The sequence below is a fragment of the Lepidochelys olivacea genome (assembly GCF_965140295.1).
Source record: "Lepidochelys olivacea isolate rLepOli2 genome assembly, chromosome: 15".
NCBI lineage: Eukaryota > Metazoa > Chordata > Testudines > Cheloniidae > Lepidochelys > Lepidochelys olivacea.
The window spans coordinates 9,933,120-9,959,905 of NC_140425.1; the positions used below are offsets into that span (position 1 = coordinate 9,933,120).

The window sequence follows — 26,786 nt, forward strand, 5'->3', positions numbered from 1 at the left end:
AGTTCATTCAGTTGTGACTGGGCAACTGGGAGCAACTCTCAGAGACAGACTGCCCATTTATATCTTATCTTATTCTAGCAGCAGTTGCCGAGTAATTCTGTTGGGTTTTCTTTTACACAATTTTGAGCTGTTATTGGGGGAGGGTATGTTCAATAAATAGGTAATTTACCTGTTACAGTTATTTTGTTATGGAAATTGTCTGAATTTCTTCAAATAAATAAATTAAGCAGCAGGATTTTTTAAAAAATTCCTTAATTAACTTAGGTTTCAGAGTAGCAGCCGTATTAGTCTGTATCCGCAAAAACAAAAGGAGGACTTGTGGCACCTTAGAGACTAACAAATTTATTTGAGCATAAACTTTTGTGAGCTACAGCTCACTTCATTCGATGCATTCAGTATCCGATGAAGTGAGCTGTAGCTCACGAAAGCTTATGCTCAAATAAATTTGTTAGTCTCTAAGGTGCCACAAGTCCTCCTTTCTTAAATTAACTTAGGATCCTCTCTAGTATGAATTTACTGCTAGTGAAAGACAGGGAATTAATGACCCTGGAGATTGAAGCCCTCTATTCAGCCAAAAACAAATACGCTACCCAATATTGTCACAGTTCCCAGATCAACTGCCCCTCTGACCTCTCCTGCTCTTGTTGAGTGCGTTCCACTTGCATCTCAGGTCTTTAGCTGTCACCTGTCTCCAGGTGGAATCATGCAACTCTCCCACTTTCAAACTAGGCCCTGAATTGCAGTCCCCTGGTACTAACTGTGATTTCAGCAGGTCTGATTTATACCCAATATCTGCAGTTCTCTTCTCTTCTCTGGGAGCAATGACAGGGCAAGCAGTGACCAACCTGCCTCGTTAAGGGAAAGTCCCCATGTGGAAAAAGGTTAAACACCTGGCAGACCTAGATATGCATAAAAGCATTTTCCACATGTGGACCATGCTAGGTCTACAGACTCTTCTACAGACCCCCTCCCTGTCAGCGCTCACTGACAACTTCTTGAACAGCCGCTGGCAACTTACCGTCCTTTGAAGAAATCAAGCCACTTTTTAACTGTTTACAGCCCTTTCATCTGTTAACTCCCAACTCTGGCAAAACAAGATTTGCAACTCAATGGAGCCAGGGTTCTTGAAGATAACAGCCTGCCCTACTGTCTTTCAAGAGTGTGCTTGGGAATTCTTACCTGGGAAGCCATTCTGTCACTTTCCTATTTGCTCCTCCCACAGCCCCCTATTAAGTTAGATCAATACAATCATACAGAAAATTCTACTAACCCATCATAGATATACAGAAACTTCTCTTTACTGACATGGTCACTTACAACAGTCATACCATTATTACATAATAGTATTAACAGATTAATACATAGTCACTTCTTGTCCATCACAAATATTTCTATCAGTGATGTACAAGTAATTATAAAAGCACTGTTAATAAAATTTTGAGATGACACAAACATTGCCAGAGTGGTACACAATGATGAGGAAAGGGAAGTCAAGTGGAGTGAAATGGATCACCTGGGGCCTGTTCAAACAAATGCATTTTAATGCAGTCAAATACAAGGAACAAAAAATGCAGGCCAGACCTTCAGACAGGGGATTGTATCCTGGAAAGCGGTGATTCTGAAATAAAATTTAAGAGTCACAGTGGACAAACAATTCAACATGAGCTCCCAGTGTGATTCTGTGCCAGACAAGACTAATAATCCTTGTATGTATAAAGAGGTGATTTTGCCTCTGTATATAGCCTTGCAAGATTGATATTGGAACACTCCAATTCTGGTGCCACATTTTAAAAAGGATGCTGAAAAACTGGAGACGGTACAGGAAAGAGCCATAAAAATTATCTGAGGGCTGGAGTGCTTTACTGTGGACTGAAGGAGCTCAATCTGTTCAGTTTATCGCAAAGAAGAATAAGAGGTGACTTGATCACTGTGCAGAACTACCTTTATGGGGTGAAAAATACCAAGCTCTTTAATCTAGCAGAGAACGGCATAACAAGAACCAGAGACTCAAAGTTAAAGCCAGACAAATTCAAATAAAACTAAGGCACTATTTTTAACAGTGAGGGTGATTAACCACTGGAAATGGTTTCAGAGTAACAGCCGTGTTAGTCTGTATTCGCAAAAAGAAAAGGAGTACTTGTGGCACCTTAGAGACTAACCAATTTATCTGAGCATGAAGTGAGCTGTAGCTCACAAAAGCTCATGCTCAAATAAATTGGTTAGTCTCTAAGGTGCCACAAGTACTCCTTTTCTTTTCACTGGAAATGGTGAATTCTCCATCTCTATGTCTTCAAATTAAGACTGGATGATGCTTTTCTGGACACTATTCTTTAGTCAAACCCAAGTTACTGGGCTCCGTCAAGAGGTAATAGTGAAATTCTATGGCCTGTGTTATTCAGGAGTTCAGACTAGATGGTCTAATGGTCCCTTCTGGCCTTAAATACTATGTAACTATGAAAAAATACAACACAGGAAGCAGCAGAACAACTTTTCCCCACAAACTACAAGACCAGTAGGATTCTCAATCCTTATCAATAGGGACAACCTCTGCGGGGCTAGGAATGGAATTAGCCAATTCCATCCTGGTTCTCTCTTTTGAGACTGCTAACTAAGTTTTAGTGCATAAACTCTACAGTGATGGGTGCTACAGAAAACCTTTGGCAAACAAGCAGGTATCAATTAGTGTCAACCGCAACGGTGTTTTCTGTAGTGTGGACAGATGTCCACTAGGGCAGGGGTAGGCAACCTATGGCACGCGTGCCAAAGGCAGCATGCAAGCTAGTTTTCAGGGGCACTCACACTGCCCGGGTCCTGGCCACCGGTCCGGAGGGCTCTGCATTTTAATTTAATTTAAAATGAAGCTTCTTAAACATTTTAAAAGCCTTATTTACTTTACATACGACAATAATTTAGTTATACATTATAGACTTATAGAAAGAGACCTTCTAAAAACATTAAAATGTATTACTGGCTCGCAAAACCTTAAATTAGAGTGAATCAATGAAGACTCGGCACACCGCCTCTGAAAGGTTGCCGACCCCTGTGCTAGGGATTAGCCTGAAACAAAACTCATTTCACACAGACAACAAACAGCTATCATAGGTTCTTTTTTTGAGAAGAGTGCCTCAAAACAATTAAAGTCAATGTGTAACTAATACATCTATTTTTGTGCAATTTCTCTGCTCGCATTAAACAACTGGAAACTTGTCCAATAAAAAGGATTCGTTTCCACTGAAAGATTACCAATCCCTTTATATCAGAGGTCCCCAAAGTGTCACACCCAGCCCATCCCCGCCCTCACCTCTGCTCCAGTCCCGCTCCCAGCCGCGTACCTGGCTTCCGGCCCCAGCTGCAGCATTGTTCTGGTCCCAGCCCCAAGCCAGCCCGCAGCCTCAGTTGCTGGCTGTGGCTCTGTTCCCGGCCACAGCCAGCAACTGTTCCCTGGGAGCAAGGCCGGGAGTGGAGCCACACCTGCTCATGGGCCCGTCTGCCAGCCCCACTTCTACCTCAGTCCCCAGCCTCAGCTCCACTCCTGGCCCCAGACCCAACCCCAGCTGTGGCCCTAGTCGCAGCCCCCTTACCTCTGTCTGTGCCACCTTCCACCCCCACCCCTGGCCGCATCACCACTCCTGGCCCCAGCTCAGGGAGAGGGCAGGGACAGGAGTAAGGGGGGGAGGGCCCGCAACCCTCAAAAGTTTGGTGACCTCTGCTTTATATGGATCTGGTTCAAAATTGTGCAAGCAATTTTCCAGCCAACTCTATAGCAATCTATTTGTATGTGTTTTATTAAAGAAAAAATCTTACACAGATGAAGTAACACTAATGGTATCTTTGGGGTATTACCTTGATTTCTTCAGGTTTAGGGCTCCCTAACCCTTCTTCCACCTCCATTTTAAATTCTGTGAGCTGTGTAGGAACCATGTTGACCATAGGACTTTCCATCATCCCCAATGCTGTCACAGTCTCTGAACTTATTCCATCTTTATAGTTCATCACCGGGGAAAAGGCAGGGTGTTGCTCCAAGGAAGGGGGTGTTGGGAACATCCTTTGCAGATCTGCCACAGCTAAGCATCACAAAATAACCTCCTGTTAACCATTAAAAAATAAATTCTGCATAACTCTTCAATGAGACCCCATAAAGAGAAGGACTCCAACTCAGCACTGGCTTTTTTGGATTGTTAAAGTCAAGCAAACAGACTGCAGATCCTTTCCTGCTTTCACACCAGGGTAAATCTAGACTAACTCTATTAATATAATTTATACAGAGTACATTGTCCTATGGACACTTTTCAAGTTTATTGTTCAATTGAAACACATACATTTGAGGATGTTCAATATTCAAATATGCTGTAATAATAATAAAGAAAGCTTTAAGAAAATAGATTAAAGAACAGTACTGGGGATCTGACCACAGTTACAGTTAATAACTAAGTGGGATCCAGAATATTTTTCTTTCCTTTCTAGTGTTTCATGACACAAAATCCTAAAATCAAAACTGGCTAAACTTCTTATGAAGTGCGGAAAACTTTTGCACAAAACTTTTGCACTGACTAACAGTATGTGAACCCATTTTGGTCCATGTTGTCATAATCCGATGAAAGCAGATCTGAGACTATAGCTACTGCCATCTTGGAACATCCTGATTAGAAATTCTGCCTCAAGGCATCTAAAAAAATAACAGGCAAGTCCCAGAGGATGCTGTAATATGTATTTTGCACCACAGCCACCAAGACAGGAAAAATCATAGAGCATTTAATTATCTCTAAATAAATCAACACAGTGTAATAATTCATCCTATATTTCCCATTAATTTTAAATGAGAAAAAATACTGAAATGCTTAATATAGTGAAATGTATTGTATAAACCCAAATGGAAATCACTGTAAACTATTACACTTTTCCCCATTACCTTCTTTTCATTTCCTGCCATAACGGGTTTATTTTTCATAAAATTCAGAACATATTGCTTTTTCAATTTTAAGTAGCTCAGGTATCCTTTTGACATAATGTTACAATCTGATGAATTCATTGTTAAAAATACTGAGATCATATAAGAATAAATTCCCATATCACCTTCTCCTACAAAAAACCCATACACTGAACCAGTGTTTCTGACAGACTAAATGCTTCATTTCATTTCCACACTTTTTTCTGTCCAGTAAAGCACTACAAATCCCCAGACTTATTTGACAGGATATATTCTTTAAATTTGTACTCCATAGCTATTATACATTTTGTGCAGTCCAAAGATGACAGTTATGTTTGATTTAAAATTGCTACTAAGTAGTGAAATCTTTCCGTGGGTCTGATTTGGATCAGCTGATCCTCTCTGCTTTTCAAGTAATGGAAGAAGAGAGGAGTGCTTTAGCATCATTTGGTGAGCAGTGGTGCTAGAATGACATTTAGTCAGCAGGGCTTTGCTATGGTGTATCAGGCATTTCAGTTCCTCACAGATGTTGTCATGCATCACTAGCTAGTGTCACAAGGAAATAGAGAGAGGATTAAGAGGGGAAAGCATAAGGGGTACAGTGTATCCATTTAACCTATTCTATACTGCTCTGTATTATGCCATTTTCTTACATCTTTTAGTTCCACTTTGCAAAATTCTGCAGTGCAGATTCATTAAAAAAAATCCTAAAATGTTTAATTAAAAAGAAAAACTACAGCAACTGGCTGTCAAGCATTATTCATTTTCATATGTGTCATGCTTGAGAAAGCTTTGCATATTTTAGAAAGCTATGGATCTACTAAAGCTGTCAAAATCCAATCTCTGTATACTTCATACTTCTACATTTGAGTAAATCAGCATTGCTTTTATGGGTCCATAAAACTCTCTGACTCATCCCTCTGACACTGTGGTTTTTCCCCTCAATTTGTTCTCATTACTAGCTGAAGTTAATGAGAAGGCATTAAAGAATGATTTGCAATGGAATTTGATTTCTCTTAAAGTAGCCACACACTCACTCACACATTTTTTTTCTCTTTTAAGACAAGTAATTTGTAGTTCACAGTCTGGTTTGTTAGCTTCACACAAAAATTATTCCATCCCACTCCATGCACACATACACAAAAGAATAATTCAAAAGAGGTGCTATTTACGTGAATGAAGCACAAAAACATCGTTAGACCTCACAGCAGTGAAAACTACAATTTCCTGTAGTTGCTGGCACAATCCTTATGAAAAACCTATTCTGATTTTAATGTTCATATTACATTTTCAGTATACCAAGTGCCAATAGTTAATTCCTCCCATTGATTTCACATGTAATATCGAGCTCTAAACAAACAGTATACAGATATACTGGCCTGAGCTGCACAAGCAGCATTTCCCCTATTCTAAATGTCTATTGAAGACCAGCCTAAAGAAGATCTCTGTGTAAGCCTGAAAGCTTGTCTCTTTTGCCAACAAGCATTGGTCCACTAAAAGATATCACCTTACCTCTCTAATATTTTGGGATTAATATGGCTATCACAACACTGCAGACATATAAATATATATGAATGATTTGATAACAGTGAAGCTACTAACTGAGTGTAAATATTAACTGACAATATTGGGATGACTTCTAAAGGAAGATACATAACTTCCTTTAATCCTCACAACAAAGGCAGAAGTATCAAATAAATGACATCTCAGAGCTCTGTAGACCAATTTTAGAAATACTTTTCACAAAGATTTTCTTATGGGACAATTCACTGCCCTGGTTTAATATTAGCCTCTAGTACTTATAGAAGAACTGGAACGTATTTGGTCTTAACCTGAAACAATATTACAAACTTCTTATAGAAATACTTCAGCTCTGAACAAAGCTGCTGTCACTTCCTTACTTGGTGGATAAGGTACTGCTGATCTTCCATCCTTCCCCAGAGGGCGTTCCTCAGCTCCTGCTGGAGGCATTTTTGATGACCGCAGAGCTGGTGATACAGCCTAAACACAGGTATTTACATGATATGTGACAATCAGAGTAAAAAACATTAAAATTATTGAGTTATTTTAAACATTCAGAAAATCACCTAGTCTTAATAAGGCTTTTAGTTAAGAGCTTTTCATGTGTTTTTTTAAACTAATTATTTTTTTCTGCAATTTGACTTTATTTAACCCTTTCTTTCAACTTTAGTAGATAGATTCTAGGTGCCTTTAATATATACTGAATATACTCGATCATAAGCCAGTTCGTTGATGACCCATTCATAAGCCAACCCTATAATTCAGGGTTCAGCAAACTTTGGCTCCAGGGCCATCAGGATAAGCCACTGGCAGGCCAAGATGGTTTGTGTACCTTGAGCGTCTGCAGGCACGGAGGTAAACCTAAGTAAACAAAGTGTCCCGGCGTGCAGCTGTTTACCCTGACGGGCCAGGACAGCAACTGGTGGGGAAATTTTTTGCGGGGGAGAAGCTGGGGGTCAGAGGAGTAACCCCTGTGACCACCCCCCACATGATCCCACCCCTAGCCCGGGACCCCCACAGTCTCCCCATCCCATCCCTTCCCACCTTATCTGGGGAGGGCCAGGGGAGGATGTCTCTGGCCTGGCCAGAGCTGCTCCGGCAGGCTGGGCAGCGCGGCTGCAGCCTGCTCCGGCAGGCCAGACTGGGCGGCGCAGCCGCAGCGTGCTCTAGTGAGCAGGGCCGGGCGGCACAGCCGCAGCATGCTCTGGTGGGCGGGCCTGGGCGGCACGGCTGCAGCCTGCCAGCTGTGGAGCTACAGCTGCTTCAGAGGCTGGGGGGAGAGCAGTATGCCAGAAGCCGAGAGACTCTGGCCCCACCTCTTCCCTTCTGGCTCTGCTGCCTCTCCTTGCTCCCTCTACTGGGGGGAGGGGCTGTATCCCACCTCTCCCTCTCTATACCCATTCATAAGCTGACCCCCTTCTATGATGCTTCCCTTTTTTACTAAAAAAATTTGGCTTATGAACAAGTATATACGGTACTAAAAATACCAGGACTTTGGAGCGGAGCACAGAGCAGCTCCGGAGCAGTGGAGCTGTAGGTTTTTGCCTGGAGCTGGAGTGGAGCCGGAGCACAGCTCCAAAGCCCTGAAAAATACAATCATACACTCAACTTGAAATTAACAATGCTTTTCTATTTGTGTCCATATTTGGATTACTATAAGGGAAAATAAAAGCACTGGGAATGAAGTCCTCGATTTATCTTGTGCTGTCTCTGTTGCAGCAGAGCACAGAACACTATGCATTCGACAGTGGCACATATAGGACACTGCTCAACATATAGCAATATTAAGGCAGGCAAAATGTTACATCAACATCACCCAACAGTGTAACTTTAAGGAAGATGGCATAAATATTGGTTTACGTTTGGCAGCACAGCCTTCTATAATTGATTTGCTTAGGAGCTACTGTAGCTGAAGTGTAGTGGGTGTCAGCCCAGTAATTCTGTAACACAAATGTAAAATAAATGCAACTCAGCACTCATTAAAGTTAACTTCACTTAGCAACCGCCGGCAGAAACGTGGCAGGCAGCAACCAAAATAAATGTAAAGGACCCATTCTCTAGCTTTTCATATCCAACTAGGCCTGAAACAAAGCTTTAAATATTTGAGGAAGCAGATGCTTTAACTTCAAAAGTTTGCATGGCTTTTGAAGACTGCTGCTATTTTATCTCTGCACAGCACACACTTGCATCTCTGTAAGCAATGCTTCTGAAAATGCCAACGTGACATGGCAGAAAAGGCGTGCCAACAACCAGGAAAGAGAGCAATCATTTTTATCTGCATTCTCAACTATGTCCTTTATGGGTGAAGTAAAGGAGTGAAATGAGAAAAGGAGGTGGCAAATAATTTGTGCTATTTGAAAAGACCTTCAGAAAGGGGGCATGGGCTTTTTAAACTACCTCATCTATCTCCAGTCACTTCAGGATCAGCTTCTGTGTCATTGTAACTGAATTTGATTAAGCTTTAAAGCAGCAATTGGTGTTTATTCTAAGCTTTGCCTTTTTTTGGAACCTTGACTTTCATAGAATCATAGAATATCAGGGTTGGAAGGGACCTCAGGAGGTCATCTAGTCCAAACCCCTGCTCAAAGCAGGATCAATCCCCAATTTTTGCCCCAAATCCCCCCTCAAGGATTGAACTCACAACCCTGGGTTTAGCAGGCCAATGTTCAAACCACCGAGCTATTCCCTCCCCCGAGTAATTGGTAGAGTGCTGCACTTTCTTTTATCTTTTATAGCAATATAATGTACATGGTGAACTTATTCTTCTTATAACCACTTCACTTTTGCACAAAGAATGGAAAAAGTCTTGTTTCGGGGAACTACTGAAATATATTGTGATTTATTGTATTTTCTCCTTTGGGTAGCTTCTCAAACATGAGAGAGGACTAGATTCTCAGCTGATATTTACAAAGGAAACCAAGATCTCCCTTAAAACTCACGAACACAAACCTTTAATGCAAAGCTAAAGAGTCTCCTAAACTAGATATACTCAGTCCAACTACTTGCATAATTACAGGGTTCAGAGTAGCAGCCGTGTTAGTCTGTATCCGCAAATCCCCCCCCGCCATGCATCCGATGAAGTGAGTTGTAGCTCACGAAAGCTTATGCTCAAATAAATTTGTTAGTCTCTAAGGTGCCACAAGTCCTCCTTTTCTTTTTTCAGTCCAACTAGAGTATGTTGCTTGAGAAGATTTTTGGCAATCTGTCTCTGTAATGACTGTAACTGACAGATTACAAAAAAAATGTTCTCAAGCAAAATACTGAATTTGTGTTGCAGCAGAATTTCAGTGTGCTTTAGAGACAGTACATGATGCCATTGTGGGCAGCCACAAATCATGACAAATACTGTTGAGGAATGCAAAATGACTCAACTTCCTGGAGGTCTTTGTGACTTGAACATCATTGATAAGAATGCTGTGGCTTGGCTTGACCAGATTGCATACACCAAATAATAATAATACTGTGACCGACAGTGGCCTTTCCCCCCAACAGCACATGGACATCATCTGTGATTCTGCCACTTTGACAATATTTGCTGTACTGCTATCTGTGTGATCCTCCCATATATCCCAGAATTTCACGCACTGACTTTTCCCCTCCCCAGTGGAGATCCTTGAACAGCTTCTCCAGTTGCTCTCAACTCTACCTGGTCATAAATGTAGATCTGTCTACCTGACATCTCTCTCATTCCCATGTAATGATTGCTCCCTCCCCAGCTTCCAAAAGCATCATTCCTTGGTTGCTGGAGTCCTGTCTAGAAGCTACTCAGTGTAACTCTGCACAGACTTACGCCAAGCTCATCTTCATCAGAATTATCAAAGATATTATCTAAATCATGAAGTGATGGAGCCAGATCTGTCACCTGTGTGAGGCTGCTAGAGCCAACTCGGCCTGCAGCACAATCCTGCCGGGTATCTGTGGAAAACAATGGAAATAAAGGCTTAAGAAATAGGAGAGACCACGTGAAAGACATAAAACCATGGTCTCTGTCATCACTCATCATTTCAAAAACAGGCAAGAATCACTACAAACCGTTCTCATGTTTTGAAATGTACCTCAGAAATAACCTTCTAGTGTTTCAACTAAAATTTCAGGTCAAATGCTGAAGCTCAACCATAAAATAATAAAATTAGATGCTAATCAACTTTATTAAATTCCAAAATGTTTGGTGTTACTGTAAAATAAACAGAAAAAAACCCAAACTAAATATGAAATTATATTAACTCTTGAACTGGTTTTTATTCTTTTGTTTGTTTCATAATAGATAGCCAGGTATATTTTTCATGTTACATGTTAAGCTTTCAGAATATAATTCTGATCTGAGATTTAATCTGTTAGGTAAAAAGAAGCTTTTCTTTTCAACAGAGTGATCATACAAGCTTGTACTCACCAGCTTTAGGAGCAGAACTGAAAATAGACATGGCATCTTTCCCATCAGGCACCGGTGTAGAATGACCTGTTGTGGGGATCTCCTTGGTACCTATTCCATCTTCTGACTATACATAAAGAATTCAGTCACAGAGAAAATTTTATCATTTAAATGTAAAAAGAGTGGGGAAACACAGGCGAAAGTAAAAATTAGAAAGAATGAATGAAATGTGAGACTTTCCAGTCCACTGCTGCTTTCTATTTTTATCAATAGCCAAGCAGCAGCAAACTCCAGCAAAATGCTTTAAAGCAAGCTCAATACTGCCCTGATTCATACCTAACACAAGCTAGTTAAACTGCTCAGCTGCTAATTACCGTTTAATTTACTTTCATACATTAATTCAGACCCTACCACTTACAATGAACTTCAAAAAACGTCAACATGATATTATTAAATTTTACTTTTTGCAAAACTTGTTTTGTTCAGTTTGGCAGAGAGATGTTCTCTGAAATTTAAAGCTGTGCTCCCAAAGGACCTTATCAGATTTATAAAAATTTCTCACAGACATCCTGTACAAACAAACACTTTTGAGGTCTTTTGTCCAATCTGAGCTTGTTAACTAACAAGATATATCTCCTTCTCTGGAAACTTTCGTACAATTCCTGACTTTGATTACAAGGTAAAAGGTGCTTGTTGGTCTCATCTTAGTGCCAATGGCCAACTGGCCAAATCACAAACCCACTGCATAATTTGGCATGGGTGGTCCACGAATTGGAACAACAGGCATACTATAAGCAATGACTGAAGGGCATGAGAGGTAAAAGAGAAAGCTTGCCCCAGAACTGTCTTTTATATTCCCAACCTTACTTAGTGCTATCAGGACTTCACCTTGACGAGCTCAAAAAATCTTTAAAGGGAGAAAAAGAGAACACGGACATTCATAATTTATCTTACATATCAAGAACAACATGAAATGATATTCCATCATTTACAAAGGCTCCCATCTACATACATCAGTTTATCTGAGTAGCCAAAATAGATAAGCAGACTGCTTAATTTGCTGAGAACATATGCCTCCCAATGAACTGCAGTGGAGGAATTATCTAGAGAGACAAATAACTGAAGTGAACTGCCAGACACTGAGATAGCACTACAGGGAGTGAGATAGCACTGGGAAGGAGAAATATCCTAAAGGTCTAAAAGCAGATGGCCTAGAATGGTGATCAAATGGATCTCTCTTATGTGGAGGGAAGGGTGCGAGGAGATGTCAAAACCAACACAGCATTGATGTTACTAAGCCATGCAGTAGAAGACTGAATGAGTCATACTCAAGGCAAGAAAGATGAATTCAGGATAGAGAGATATGCTCTGCTGTGAGCTGAATATGTTGATTGTTGCAGATGAGAACCTAAAAAAATTGCAGCCAATTCCTTCTTCTCTATACACTGGAACCTCAGAAATATAACATAATGAAAGATTTTATTCCTTAGTTTGACTCTGGGTTCTGGTGATGGCCAAAACGAAGGTATGTAAGTATGAAACATATCTTTGTAGTTTAAATGCGATCTAAGGGGTTAAGCCAGCAACTACTAACTCGGACATGTCACACTGACACAATATTTTTCTCTGTGAATAGGTAGGTATGAACTGAATTTGTGCTCAAAGATATATCCTGTTAGTGCACTCTTTGGGGAAGACATTGTGTCTTATGTTTGTACAGCACGGAGGGTGCTATTAGAATATAATAAATGCAATAACAACATCATGTCCCTGATCTGATATGGTACCTTATTCTTTTTCAGAGGATCTTTCTCAGTCCCCAGTTTGCATTTTTTATTGCCAGTGAAACTGTATTTTATGTCACCATCTTCAAAAGTATAAGGATCACTAACATCTCCCAGGCCTTCTCCAGGCTGCTGTATTAGAGGCAAGGCATCAAGATAGTTCAGTGTCTGCACTGGTTTGTTGTCTTCCAAAATTTTAAACCGCTTGTTGGGTTGTGCTAAGAGTCTGTGGGAGGGGAAAAAAAGCCATTATAAAAACAAATATTCCATACAAGGCAAAAATAACAACACTGCAGATTCATGAATTTTTCTCTAACAAGTCCAGTCAGTACTACTCCTCTCTCTGTTGGGCTGAAATTCATTTTTTTTTTTTGTCCATTGGAGCATGCATTTCCTTCTGCTAATGTTAAACAGCTGCTCACTGTATTGTCAACTTCCATGTTGGGCCAATGAAAGGGAATGAATCTTGTAGGTAGAAAATAGATAAATCAAAATTCCCTGAAGCACCTGTAACATTTCAGACTGTCATATCATTTGTAGTAATGACTACTAGAGTTAAGTTTGAAGTAACATTAAAACTCCCCGATAATTATATTTTATATAAACTTAACACTTGAATTATCCTTCTGGGCTACCACTTACCACAAGCCAAAATGTGTTGTTTTGTTTTATTTTAAGTTTGTGCAAATTCCATTTAGACTTAGGCTACATAAGTGGGGGAAAAGACACTTTTCCCATTTAAAAAAAAAGTCAACTTTTGTTGAAGACAAAACTACATATACATCACATATTCTTCACTGAGAAAGTAATTTGTTAAATTTACCTTTTTTAAAGTAATAAATCTAAGCGATTACATATTTTCTCTTATGCATATATGGGAAAAAAATCTGTTAGTGTTTTAGGTCTTGTTGCTATACACATTAAAATCAATGGTAATGCTCCCATTGACTTCAGTGATGCAAGATCAAGTACTTAGTGACAACTGATTTCATTACTAAAGTGTTGTACAGTGACTAGATTTTATGAATATAGTATATGGAGTAGTGAGGTTTTATAACTTACAGAGCTAGACAAGCCACAATTTCCCCAGTGCCACAAACAGGGGTTTTCTTTCTTTTTCTTGTTAAAGCCCAACAAGCATGCAACTTTATGGTTGCAATCTTGAACAGCTACAATAAAACCCTCCACTAAATACAAGAAGTCTTTAAACCACGATTTGAGGACTTCAATAGCTCAGACATAGGTTTTCACAGGAGAGGGTGGGTGAGATTCTGTGGCCTGCGTTGTGCAGGAGGTCGGACTAGATGATCATAATGGTCCCTTCTGACCTTAGTATCTATGAATCTATGAAAGAGGTAAGAGGTAATCTTAATTCTGCCACAGTTGCATTAATGTAGGTTTTAAAATCTATTATGTCTCTTACATTGCCCAACACAAAAAACACAAATGACAAAGACAAAGCATACCAAATTTCCACATTTCTATCTATATTTTTAATGGTAGTGCCAACTGAAGGAGTCACTGATGCTACATATTGATTTCTTATATTTATTGTGCAGGTTTAATGAACAATAAGTGAGGAATTGTCATTTAAAATGTCTGTTTATAGGTATTTTCCTACCATATAAAATCTTTGCCACATCTTTAGTCTCTTGACTAAATTTCTGCTATTGTTTACACCAATGCAATCCCAAAAGCTTTCATACCTAATGGAACTGCATTGCTGTAATTGAGTGTAGAATTTGGCTTTCTGATTGTAATTTGATAAAGACAGTGGTCACTCAATATTGTATTTACCTTTTCAGTGCAGTGCTGTCTGAATTTACCTCCATCTTGGCATCATATCTGTCATACCGGAGCTCTGGCGGCTTGAACTCTGGATCATCACTTGCTGGGAGAACATAGCTCTGCCACTTATCTGATGACTCATTGTTTTGAATGATCCCACAATATAAAGCTGTCTCACTGACCTCTGCCATCAACGGCAGCCTCTGTCCAACAAGAACTGTCCTATCATCTAGACTGGGCAATGGTTGGAGTTCTAACCCATTACCATAAAGTGCTGGGTTCACAGCAACTGATGGTGGGTCCAAATGTTCTGCTTCCTGACCTCTTGGCTGGGGGCTAAGTGTGGGAGGCAGAGGGGAGGTGGGGGAATGGGGTGAATCCATGGGATTCAGATTAATTTGTTTGCTTGGGTTTCTGGAGGGTATGGATAGCTGCTTCTCATATTTCCTGGAGTTAGAGACTTCCAAAGAGGGCTCCATCCCTACCAACCCCAGCTTCTGCCCTGATGTGTCCTGTTCCATGCATAGCTCTTCAGTGACAGAGGGCCGATGGTGAAATGGCATCATAGGCCTTTTTTGCAGTTTCTCTCCTTTTTCCTGTCTTTCTGTTGTTTTGTGCTTAGAAGAGGCAGGTGGTGGCAAAGAAGAAGAGGATGATGATCCGACACTGAACCCTGGCTGTGATATCGTTGTGGGACGGCTGGGGCCAATAGCACAGCGCTGTTTGAAAAGCTTGTGCCTGTAACAGGAGTTAGAAACAAGTCATCATGTGAACTGTGAGGATACATGATCTGATGGTTAGAACAAAAGCACAGAGCCAAGAAATCTTAATTCTATTCCTGCCTCTGTTGCGAACTGTAAAGTGATCTTGGAAGGGTTACTTAGCCTCTCTCTGCTTCAGTGTCCCTGTCTGCAAAATGGGGATAATGACATCTATCTCACACATGCAGTGTTCTAGGAGAAAGAATTAACATTTGTTTGACGTTCTCAGGTGGAAGACAAGATAGAAATACCAAGTATTATTGTCTTCACCACTGAAGAGCTGCTTTTCTTCACAACAATACTGAAGCACGACTGCTCTCCCTGTACATTCTGGAGCATGTGTCGGGAATGATACCATATTGTGTGTTTTAGCTGTGCTCACAGATGCAATGCACAGCAGGCTGCTTTCATGCCATTTTTCCTCCAGACTGGGAGAGGGAGCAGGCACTCATGCCAAATAAGAGGTGTTTGTGCCATACTCATCAATTGCTGAATATTTTACACAGTCCAAAACCTCCCCCCCCCCCGCAACTATGAATTTTTGTATTGATAGTGGCTTTAAACTCTAAGACATCTTGTGCTACAGCAATCCAATATCTTTTAAAATTGGAAGCACAGGAAAGAAATTCAATAACCTAGATGTTGCAGCCATTAAATGGTGTTTTCATTGTCTCTGAGACAGTCTGTGAAGACCTTGTGATAGCTTCCTCTGCATTACATGATAACCTTTCTGATAATATAGTTACATGGCTGGTAGGTAGTACAGTGGGTTAATGCACTGTACACTTTGGTTAAAGGAGATTCAAATCAAATTTAAAATAAAGGCTGGAGGGGCTGATGATTTCTGGCTGGCACTAGTACATATTTCATTACAAAATTATTATAAACATTTGGTACAATTGACTATCTCACCTTAGAAGAAGTTCAGGGCTGGGGCATTACAAACATTGAAAATTAGGAGGGAAATGCACTGAATTAGTTGTGCATGCAAAATTGCAGAGTACTTGCCCACACTGCATGTGGATCTAGTTTGTACTATGAGCTGACAGCTTTCATGGGAACTAAAGTTCAGGAAATTCATCCAAAAATGTAAATATCTCTGTAGATATTATATTTCATAAAAGATTAAAAGACAACGAAAGATTATAAACAAACTGCAAAAAAAAAATCCTGATTGAGATAAGTATTCTCCATTACTGGAAGAGTGCTAGTAGGCAATGAAATACAAATCATATTGCACAGAGATTACACAACTGTCATTTACAGACCAGAAAACTTGGAGTAGCAACATTTCAAAATGTTTGTTATCATAGAGACAAAACAAACCAACTACAACTAACTCAAACAGGCAACCTTACTGACAGGTCAACTTTACTCATGTCTACACTTACAAAAGGGATGTTCTTACATTTTTGCTCCTTGCAATGGAGTCTTTATACTTAGGTCTTTCCTTTTTGTTTCTAAAGGTTTACCACCATGATCCTCTACCATTCCCAAGATTACAGACTGTGAAGCTAACTTTTAATAAGTAATGAACCTATCCTGGTTATGTGCCTATGTTCCTACTGAAACACAGAACTCCTCACACTCAGTGTGCTACTACCATGTAACAGCCAGATTATTCTATTTGTACTCTCCACACTTTCTCTCCAAACTATATAAACTTGTGCAAAAATTTCCTGCCAAAATGCTTCCAGGTGCTCTGAATTCCTGAGCTAATCACTTCATTGATTTCATAAGCAGCACTAGTAAATTTAAACAGATTATTTTGCTTATGATAACCCTATCGCTCAAAAACGTGGTGGACTATGGCATTCCACCTCAAAAGCTAAGAGACAGCATTGCATAGTACACTTTCCATGACGATGGAAACAACTCCACTAAATCTTAAAAGCAGTAACTTGGAAGAAAGAAAATCTGAAGATAAGTTAGGTGTCTAAATTCATATATGCTCTTTCCTCTCTCCTCCACATTTTTCGATGCTGCAAAATGGAGGAGTCAATGATGTTCTACCTGAAAGTTACAGGATTGCCAGTGTTAGATCTTGCTCTCTTTAATTTAACACAGAATAGTTTTAAAAGACTGTGGGCATATGTAGGAGCCATCTCATATGCATTTTTGAATGAAGACTTTATGCAGACCGTATGGAACTCTGCAAAAGTCCCTGTGTGTCCTCGCCCATTCTATTGGAAGCACTGCTCTAGTCATGTTCTGAGATGCATGGAATTTTTTAAACTTTAGACCTGCTGATTTTCACTTGATTCAAACTAAATCACTTCCAAACAAAATCCTGAAATATATTTTGCTTGATGCGCTTTTTTCCATCACATTTTACTTTAATTAAACTATACTAGTTATGTCAAGATTTAAAACAGATTTGCTAAGTACGGTTTTGTAATCACTTCTATTATATCATCTATTTTTAAATTCTGAAAAACAGCTAGACAGTAGAAGAAAAGACACTAAATACTGTACATCTGAGCAACCAATTAATAATTTCTTAGATTTTTAATATTTAAATATAATAGTTTGCACAGGAAAAAAGCTCCAGAAAATAAGACAAACCCTGATTTTAAAAACATCAACTGAATTTATTAAAGAGATACAGCTGAGTTAGAATAAAACAGCTCAGGTACCGTACAGTGGTGACAAGAGTAAATTACATTCCTGTCACTTCCCTACAAATCATTAGAAGATAGCAGGCCAGATCCTCAGCTGGTGTAAATTGATGCAACGAGAGTGATTTCCACCAGCTGACGATCTTGCCTTTTATTTTCTATAAAGCATGCCTGCTTGTTGTGTAGTGACTCTACATATAATTTTATATTGCGCATGAACTTTGCAGGCCTCATTCAACCTGACACAATAATTCTTCTCTTTTCTACTTACCTGGAACAAGAACAACTGACTCTTTGGACCGGATCCACAAAATTCCAAGAAACAGTGTTGCTTGGGACTTCTTCCTCCAGATTTGAAGTAGTAATCTGACTCCTCCTAATGGGAATAAAAATAAATATTATGGAAATGATCACCTCATACATAATGTCATTTTATTAATAAACTGTAGATCTTGTTGACATTTGTATATTTCTCAAACAAATGTGTAGAAAGAATAGTAAATATGGCAGGCAACCAGCTTGGCTTAACAGTGAAATCCTTGCTGACCTTAAACACAAAAAAGAAGCTTACAAGAAGTGGAAGATTGGACAAATGACCAGGGAAGAGTATAAAAATATTGCTCGGGCATGCAGGAGTGAAATCAGGAAGGCCAAATCACACCTGGAATTGCAGCAAGCAAGAAATGTTAAGAGTAACAAGAAGGGTTTCTTCAGGTATGTTAGCAACAAGAAGAAAGTCAAGGAAAGTGTGGGCCCCTTACTCAATGAGGGAGGCAACCTAGTGACAGAGGATGTGGAAAAAGCTAATGTACTCAATGCTTTTTTTGCCTCTGTCTTCACGAACAAGGTCAGCTCCCAGACTGCTGCACTGGGCAGCACAGCATTGGGAGGAGGTGACCAGCCCTCTGTGAAGAAAGAAGTGGTTCGGGACTATTTAGAAAAGCTGGACGAGCACAAGTCCATGGGGCCAGATGTGCTGCATCCGAGAGTGCTAAAGGAGTTGGCGGATGAGATTGCAGAGCCATTGGCCATTATCTTTGAAAAATCATGGTGATCGGGGGAGGTCCCGGACGACTGGAAAAAGGCTAATGTAGTGCTCATTTTTAAAAAAGGGAAGAAGGAGGATCCTGAGAACTACTGGCCAGTTAGCCTCACCTCAGTCCCTGGAAAAATCATGGAGCAGGTCCTCAAGGAATCAATTTTGAAGCACTTAGAGGAGAGGAAAGTGATCAGGAAAAGTCAGCATGGATTCACCAAGGGCAAGTCATGCCTCACTAATCTAATTACCTTCTATGACGAGATAACTGGCTCTGTGGATGAGGGGAAAGCGGTGGACATGTTGTTCCTTGACTTTAGCAAAGCTTTTGACACCGTCTACCACAGTATTCTTGCCAATAAGTTAAAGTAGTATGGGCTGGATGAAGGGACTATAAGGTGGATAGAAAGCTGGCCAGGTTGTCGGGGTCAACGGGTACTGACCAATGGCTCCTTGTACAGTTGGCAGCCGTTATCAAGTGGAGTGCCCCAAGGGTCAGTCCTCGGGCCGGTTTTATTCAATATCTTCATAAATGATCTGGAGGATGGTGTGGATTGCACCCTCAGCAAGTTTGCAGAGGACACTAAACTGGGAGGAGAGGTAGATATGCTGGAGGGTAGGGATAGGATACAGAGGGCCCTAGACAAATTAGAGGACCGGGCCAAAAGAAATCTGATGAGGTTCAACAAGGACAAGTACAGAGTCCTGCACTTAGGACGGAAGAATCCCATGCACCACTACAGACTAGGGACCGAATGGCTCGGCAGCAGTTCTGCAGAAAAGGACCTAGGGGTTACAGTGGATGAGAAGCTGGATATGAGTCAACAGTGTGCTCTTGTTGCCAAGAAGGCCAATGGCATTTTGGGATGTATACGTAGGGGCATTGCCAGCAGATCGAGGGACGTGATCGTTCCCCTCTATTCGACATTGGTGAGGCCTCATCTGGAGTACTGTGTCCAGTTTGGGGCCCCACACTACAAGAAGGATGTGGAAAAATTGGAAAACGTCCAGCGGAGGGCAACAAAAATGATTAGGGGACTGGAACACATGACTTATGAGGAGAGGCTGAGGGAACTAGGATTGTTTAGTCTGCGGAAGAGAAGAATGAGGGGGGATTTGATAGCTGCTTTCAACTACCTGAAAGGGGGTTCCAAAGAGGATGGCTCTAGACTGTTCTCAGTGGTAGCTGATGACAGAAGGAGTAATGGTCTCAAGTTGCAGTGGGGGAGGTTTAGGTTGAATATTAGGAAAAACTTTTTCACTAGGAGGGTGGTGAAACACTGGAATGCATTACCTAGGGAGGTGGTGGAATCTCCTTCCTTAGAAGTCTTTAAGGTCAGGCTTGACAAAGCCCTGGCTGGGATGATTTAGTTGGGGATTGGTCCTGCTTTGAGCAGGGGGTTGGACTAGATAACCTCCTGAGGTCCCTTCCAACCCTGATATTCTATGATTCTATGAAATCTATGCCACGCCCTATGCCTTCACCTATGCCTCAGAATTTTGCATATAACAGTCTTTACCTCAGCCAAATATGAAAATTTATGCTTGATCCACAAAGGGGTATCACATAGCCTATATCTGGAGTTTGAGCAAAAAAAATCAAAGGGCAGGCAATACATGTAACAATTAAAATTGGCCCATTGAACAACGTTTCTGAATGCAGTGAGGAAATTACATGGAAATAACAGAGGTAAAACTTGTTGGAACATCTGTACATCATCCCATTGTGAGATATTTTAAACCTCCAGAAATGAAAAGCTAGTCCACTAATAGCAATGCTCCACCATGCACCATGCAAGTCTGAGTTATATCCTGCCAAACACAAATATATCCTTCCAAATGTTTACATCTATAAATATATATAATGTTAAAAATACAAACTTTAGCAGGCTATTTGTCCTTTGGTCATCTACCCTCCAGACCTAGTAATTTTGTATTTCTAATGTGAAGTAATGTAGTAGTGCGTGAGTAACCAAGAGCAGAATTTGGCTACATGTGTAAAGCTCAGACAGCCAGAGGTGAAATGAGCTAAACAAGTGAATAGACACCATTATTGTCACTATTACTTGTTCTCAAGCTAAAACAATTGGAAATTGTCTGAGATAACATTACCTTGCATGAGTCACTTTAAATAGCGAGGTACAGGAAATAATGAGGTAGCATCTACGGCAAAACTAGCAAGTTTTTAAGTGTGACAGCTGTACTATTATTAATAAAGAACATGAGCAGAATTACTCCCTTACTTGGACTGTGACCTGTTGAGAATGCATTCCTTCCAGACTCTGTGGACCATATGATTGTGGAATTTTGGAGGAATCTTCCCTGATTTCTTTGGACTGTGCAGAGTGACTGCCCCCTCCTGTGAAGCTGAATGGCTGACAGAGCTCTGAGTACCTCCACTTTCACCTGCAAAAAAATAACAACATGTAAATGAAAAAAATCAAACAGTATTGTAGACAAGAGTAACAGCAGCTATAACATTAGATTGTTCTGAAAGGGCTTTTCAACTTATAGGTTGATGAGTTTACAAATGCTTGTGTTCACTAATAAAAGCTTCGGGCAGTTTAAGACTAGATAACCTCCTGATGAAGGGACTAGTCCAGTTTAGTCACCAGCTATGAACAGATCAGTAAACTAGAGCTACAAGCAAAATTTGTGCCAGCATAGCAGAGATGGCACTAGAGAGTGGAACTGTGTGATGTAGTTTTTCACTGTTGCTGGCTATTAAGTTTAACTTACAGAATCTTTCGTGGTCTTATTAAAACAACAACTCGTCACAAGATACATGGTTTTATAAGAAAAGGCATCTACAGTATTAAAATACACCAGACTGTTTATTTGCACCATGTGTACTAAACATGCATTGATACAAAGAGAAGAAGGAAGTTTTAACACAAGAGGCAAAGACATGAATGAATTATTAAGTGATAATACTTGCTCACATTTGGGGATGGAATTTTCACTCTCATTTTCTTTCTGTGCTTGATTTGCAATCACCACCACTGAAGGATTATGATTTTTATTTTGCACTTCATTTCTTTTCACCAGTGGAGTAAAACCTTGTTACTCACAGTATGAGCAAATGTTTCTGTTGTTCATTGAGAGAGCTGTTTGGATAGTCTGAGACCCTAATATAGTCAGTTTTAAAACACAGACGGGAACAGCAGAGGGAGCTGTAAGTTCATTTAGCCTGTTAGATGCATAACACTACCCTCTATGTTCAGGCTAGCAAAGAAGGTAATGATAGGAAGCTTTTAACAAGGTCAAATCTCGTACAGAACTGTTTGTCCTTATGTCTGACACAATTTAAGAAGCCTTAGCAATAAAACACTGAAAATAGTCACCACTTCACTATATCAAAAGAAAGAAATCTACCGGTTTCTCTCTATAATTTGGTTTGCAAGTTACAGTGCTACTTTGTCTACAGGTTTTTTAACTCAGTTTCCTGTACGATTCCTGGTAATTGCATGTCTCTCTAGTAAGTTCAGATATTGTTTTTTGTTTCTCTATTCTTAAAGGAAGTGACTGGAACAGCAGCAATCATTAAAATCAAAGCATTCCCTGACTCACTAAAGCAGGGGTGGGCAAACTTTTTGGCCCAATGGCCACATCTGGGTATAGAAATTGTATGGCAGGCCATGAATGCTCACAAAATTGGGGTTGCGGTGCAGGAGGGGGTGAAGACTCTGGGGTGGGGCCAGAAATGAGGAGTTCAGGGTGCGGGAGGATGCTCCAGGCTGGGACTGAGGGGTTCAGAGGGCTGGGGCAGGGGTGTGTGGCTCGGGGGTGCAGGCTCCGGGCGGCACTTACCTCAAGCAGCTCCCAGAAGCAGCGACATGTCCCCCCTCCAGCTCCTATCCGGAGGTGCGGCCAGGTGGCTTTGCTGTGTGCTGCCCATCCGCAGGTGCCGCCCCTCCAAAGGGAGCTGCGGGGGTGGTGCTTGGGGCACGGGCAGCATGCGGAGCACAGCCCCCTGACTGCCCTTATGCATAGGAACCGGAGGGGGGACATGCTGCTGCTTCCGGGAGCCGCGCAAAGCAGCCCCCGATCCTGCTCCCCGGCTGGAGCACTGGAGCGGGGCAAGCCCCAGACCCTGGTCCCCAGGAGGAGCTCAATGGTCGGATTAAAATGCCCGCATGCTGCAGTTTGCCCACCCCTGCACTAAAGTTCGTGGCTGTAATAATGTATTTTGCTTGTTTGGAATACATCATAATGTTGTTTTTGAACTTGACAGATCTGTGATGAAAAGTATCTTGACTGAATTAAACTGGATTAACCCTTCAAGGTTAGCAAATTCATTCTGCCGCTGTTGTCAGAATACATTTTCATAAACCACACTCTGGTACTGGTGTACTCTGTCATAATACCAACAAGATCCAAAAATTACACAGTTACAACTATTATGAGGCACTAGTGGCCAGGTTATCAGTACACAAACTCTACACTTGAGCGTATGACTTGATATGCTTCAACATTTTGCAGTGCATTTTTAGAGGCCTGTTGCATATTGTTGACTATATGGTGTGTGCCTAGATAGGATATATATATTAGTGCCTATACGTAAATAATCAAAACTGATTTGTTTCATTCACTGAAACTGAAATTTATAGTGGAAAATTACTGCCTAAAGGGTTGAAAAATACTATAAAAACCTGACAGATAATGGAGTAAATGCCAAAAGTTACTAGAGGTCACTTTGCAATCCCAAGGGTAACTTCTTCCTATGAACTTAAAATCCCATTCTCTATATCCTTTAGCACTTGTTTTACGATATGATTTAAACATTTTTTAATAATGCGATGTTGCTTCCATTTGCTGAAGCATCGCTATCATCGTTTGCGGAGTCATATTTACTCTCAGAGCTCCAGCAGTAACCACCGTTGACAGCTTGGACTAAATTAAAATTTTCCTTAATTTTTACGGCTTCTGCCCCTCACATTCACTTATCAATTTAATTGTTATGCAAAACATGCTTAGAACTCCTGAGATACTCTGTGTTTAACGGGGAACTTCAATGCTTAAAAGATACAGTAATTGTTCAACATTTTAAAGCATTAAGAGAACCTGGGCACATTGTAACATATCAAATATATATTTTAAAAATACATTTAAAGGTATTTTCATCTACATCTGAATTCTGTGTACTTCTTGGAAAAACAGGCCACTCATCAAACCCTTAAAAATAACCAGAGCAGGTAGCTGTATTTTTTACTCAATTTTTAGCATCTGGGGTGGCATTAACTCTCTCACAAGAAGCACAGAATCCTGAACTCAAGTTCTGGAACGTAAGGAAAGAGAAAATGATTTTCCACTGTTGTGTTTTAAGACTGCATATAAATAAGTCTAACTACCCTGATTATAATTTAGGATCTTAAAGAGTTATAAATATATACTTAGAAGGCTTTTCTTTTACTTTAATATTATTTATTTACTTTATTCTTTATGCCTTTTTTTACTTCATTATTTCCCACATGCTGCAAATCTCTCTCTCTCTCCTATTACATGACACTAATGTACTCCCTATCTTACAAATCCTTTCTTTCTAAATATACTGTACCATCAGAGATACCCTGTGATGAGGTGCATCTATTTACGGCTGTGGTCCTGTTTCAGTCAACAGCTAGCCAGTCAAAACTTAGTTTGTTTACTTTGTAGATTTTTTTACCATGAGACACATACTCACACTCTAGGCCGGTAGGCGATCTTCATCTATCTATCTATCTTTCTTTCTTTTTTTCTGCCTTCCTCAACTCCTTCCTCTCTCTCTTGCCTTATGCAAAGCCCAAAGTATCACTATACTGCTCCCTCATTCTTACTTCCATTTCTTTTGGCTGTTGCCTATGAACAGCTCATTTTTAGCTAGTGAGATTACTTGTGACATCTCAGCTAACTCAGCCAATCATCTCCTTCATCTCCTAGTTCATTTGCATTGTATCTTACTATTTTAGAATACTTAACTTTTTAAAAATTAAACCAAACTTTAGCTCTATTTTTAGATGGCACATCACCTACAAAAACACCCAACTCAAAAGACTATACTTGTATCTTACTGTATATCAGAGTCTATTATCTGTTTCTACTTTTGAATCTGTGCACAGCAAAATTTGGATCCAAAAATGTAGACGCTGTTTGCCACACAGAGATTCAAATGAAGAGTCAGAAAATTGACTCATATATATGGTAATATATATATATATATATATATAAACAGGATATTACAGTTAATTGAGATATGAGGTTATACCATATACCCCCCAACCCCAAACTATTTAAACTACTTAGTGATACGTGTGTATATGCATATAGGTTCAGAAGAGCACATAAACACACCTATAAACATGCACATATACACGGTATAAAGATACACAGTACTCATATGAGATGGTCGAGTTCAGGATCTTGACAAAAGGAAGAAAGGAGATCAGCAGAATACAGACCCTGGACTTCAGAGAAGCAGACTGACTCCCTCAGGGAAGTGATGAGCAGGATCCCCTGTGAGGCTAATATGAGGGGGAAAGGAGTCCAGGAGAGCTGGCTGTATTTTAAAGAAGCCTTATTGAGGTTACAGGGACAAACCATCCCAATGTGCAGAAAGAATAGCAAATACAGCAGGCAACCAGCTTGGCTTAACAGAAAAATCTTCAGTGAACTTAAACACAAAAAGGAAACTTATAAGAAGTGGAAATTTGGACAGATGACTAGAGAGGAGTATAAAAATATTGTTCGAGCATGCACGGGTGTAATCAGGAAGGCCAAAGCACAATTGGAGTTGCAGCTAGCAAGGGATGTGAAGGGTAACAAGAAGAATTTCTACAGGTATGTTAACAAGAAGGAGATCAGGGAAAGTGTGGGACCCTTACCGAATGGGGGAGGCAACCTAGTGACAGATGATGTGGAAAAAGTTGAAGTACTTAATGCTTTTTTCCCCCTCGATCTTCGCAGACAAGGTCAGCTCCCAGACTGCTGCTCTGGGCAGCACAGTATGGGGAGGAGGTGAGCAGCCCTCAGTGGTGAAAGAACAAGTTAAGGACTATTTAGAAAAGCTGGACATGCACAAGTCCATGGGTCCAGATCTAATGGATTTGAGGGTGCTGAGGGAGTTGGCTGATGTGATTGCAGAGCCATTGGCCATTATTTTGAAAACTCGTGGCAATTGAGGGAGGTCCTGGATGATTGGAAAAAGGCAGATATAGTTCCCATCTTTAAAAAAGGGAAGAAGGAGAATCTGGGGAACTACAGATCAGTCAGCCTCACCTCAGTCCCTGGAAAAATCATGGAGCAGGCCCTCAAGGAATCAATTTTGAAGCACATGAAGGAGAGGAAGGTGATCAGGAACAGTCAACATGGATTCACCACGAACAAGTCATGCTTGACCAACCTGACTGCCTTCTATGATGAGATAACTGGCTCTGTGGATATGGGGAAAGCGGTGGACGTGATATATCTTGACTTTATCAAAGCTTTTGATATGGTTTCCAACAGTATTCTTGCCAGCAAGTTAAAAAAGTATGGACTGGATGAATGGACTATAAGGTGGATCGAAAGCTGGCTAGATCATCAGGCTCAACGGGTAACAATCAACGGCTCAGTGTCTAGTTGGCAGCTGGTCAGAGTGCCACAGGGCCTGAGGCCAGTTTTGTTCAACATCTTCATTAATGATCTGGAGGATGGGATGGATTGAATCTTAGCAAGTTTGCGTGTGACACTAAGCTGGTGGGAGAAGTAGATACGCTGGAGGGTAGAGATAGGGTCCAGAGTGACTAGACAAATTGGAGGATTGGGCCAAAAGAAATCTGATGTGGTTTAACAAGGACAAGTGCAGAGTCCTGCACTTAGGACGGAAGAATCCCATGCACTGCTACCGGCTGGGGACTAACTGGCTAAGTGACAGTTCTGCAGAAAAGGACCTGGGGATTACAGTGGACATGAGTCAACAGTGCGCCCTTGTTACCAAGAAGGCTAATGGTATATTGGGCTGCATT

General features: G+C 40.5%; 1 protein-coding gene across 2 annotated transcripts in view; it reads right to left on the reverse strand.

The window, feature by feature from the left end:
- Positions 1 to 26,786, reverse strand: part of MED13L (mediator complex subunit 13L) — a 462,169-nt gene that overhangs the window by 69,540 nt on the left and 365,843 nt on the right. Inside the window, exons 8-15 of one of the 2 annotated variants that reach the window (XM_084649484.1) lie at positions 21,048 to 21,210; positions 18,040 to 18,144; positions 14,399 to 15,127; positions 12,710 to 12,827; positions 10,839 to 10,944; positions 10,239 to 10,363; positions 6,829 to 6,928; positions 3,844 to 4,064 (exon numbers count right to left, since the gene is read on the reverse strand). In XM_084649484.1, the coding sequence (XP_084505610.1) occupies positions 3,844 to 4,064; positions 6,829 to 6,928; positions 10,239 to 10,363; positions 10,839 to 10,944; positions 12,710 to 12,827; positions 14,399 to 15,127; positions 18,040 to 18,144; positions 21,048 to 21,210 (1,667 nt within the window). Of the gene's footprint in view, positions 1 to 3,843; positions 4,065 to 6,828; positions 6,929 to 10,238; positions 10,364 to 10,838; positions 10,945 to 12,604; positions 12,828 to 14,398; positions 15,128 to 18,039; positions 18,145 to 21,047; positions 21,211 to 26,786 lie in introns of both variants that reach the window. The other variant, XM_084649483.1, reaches the window with a different exon arrangement.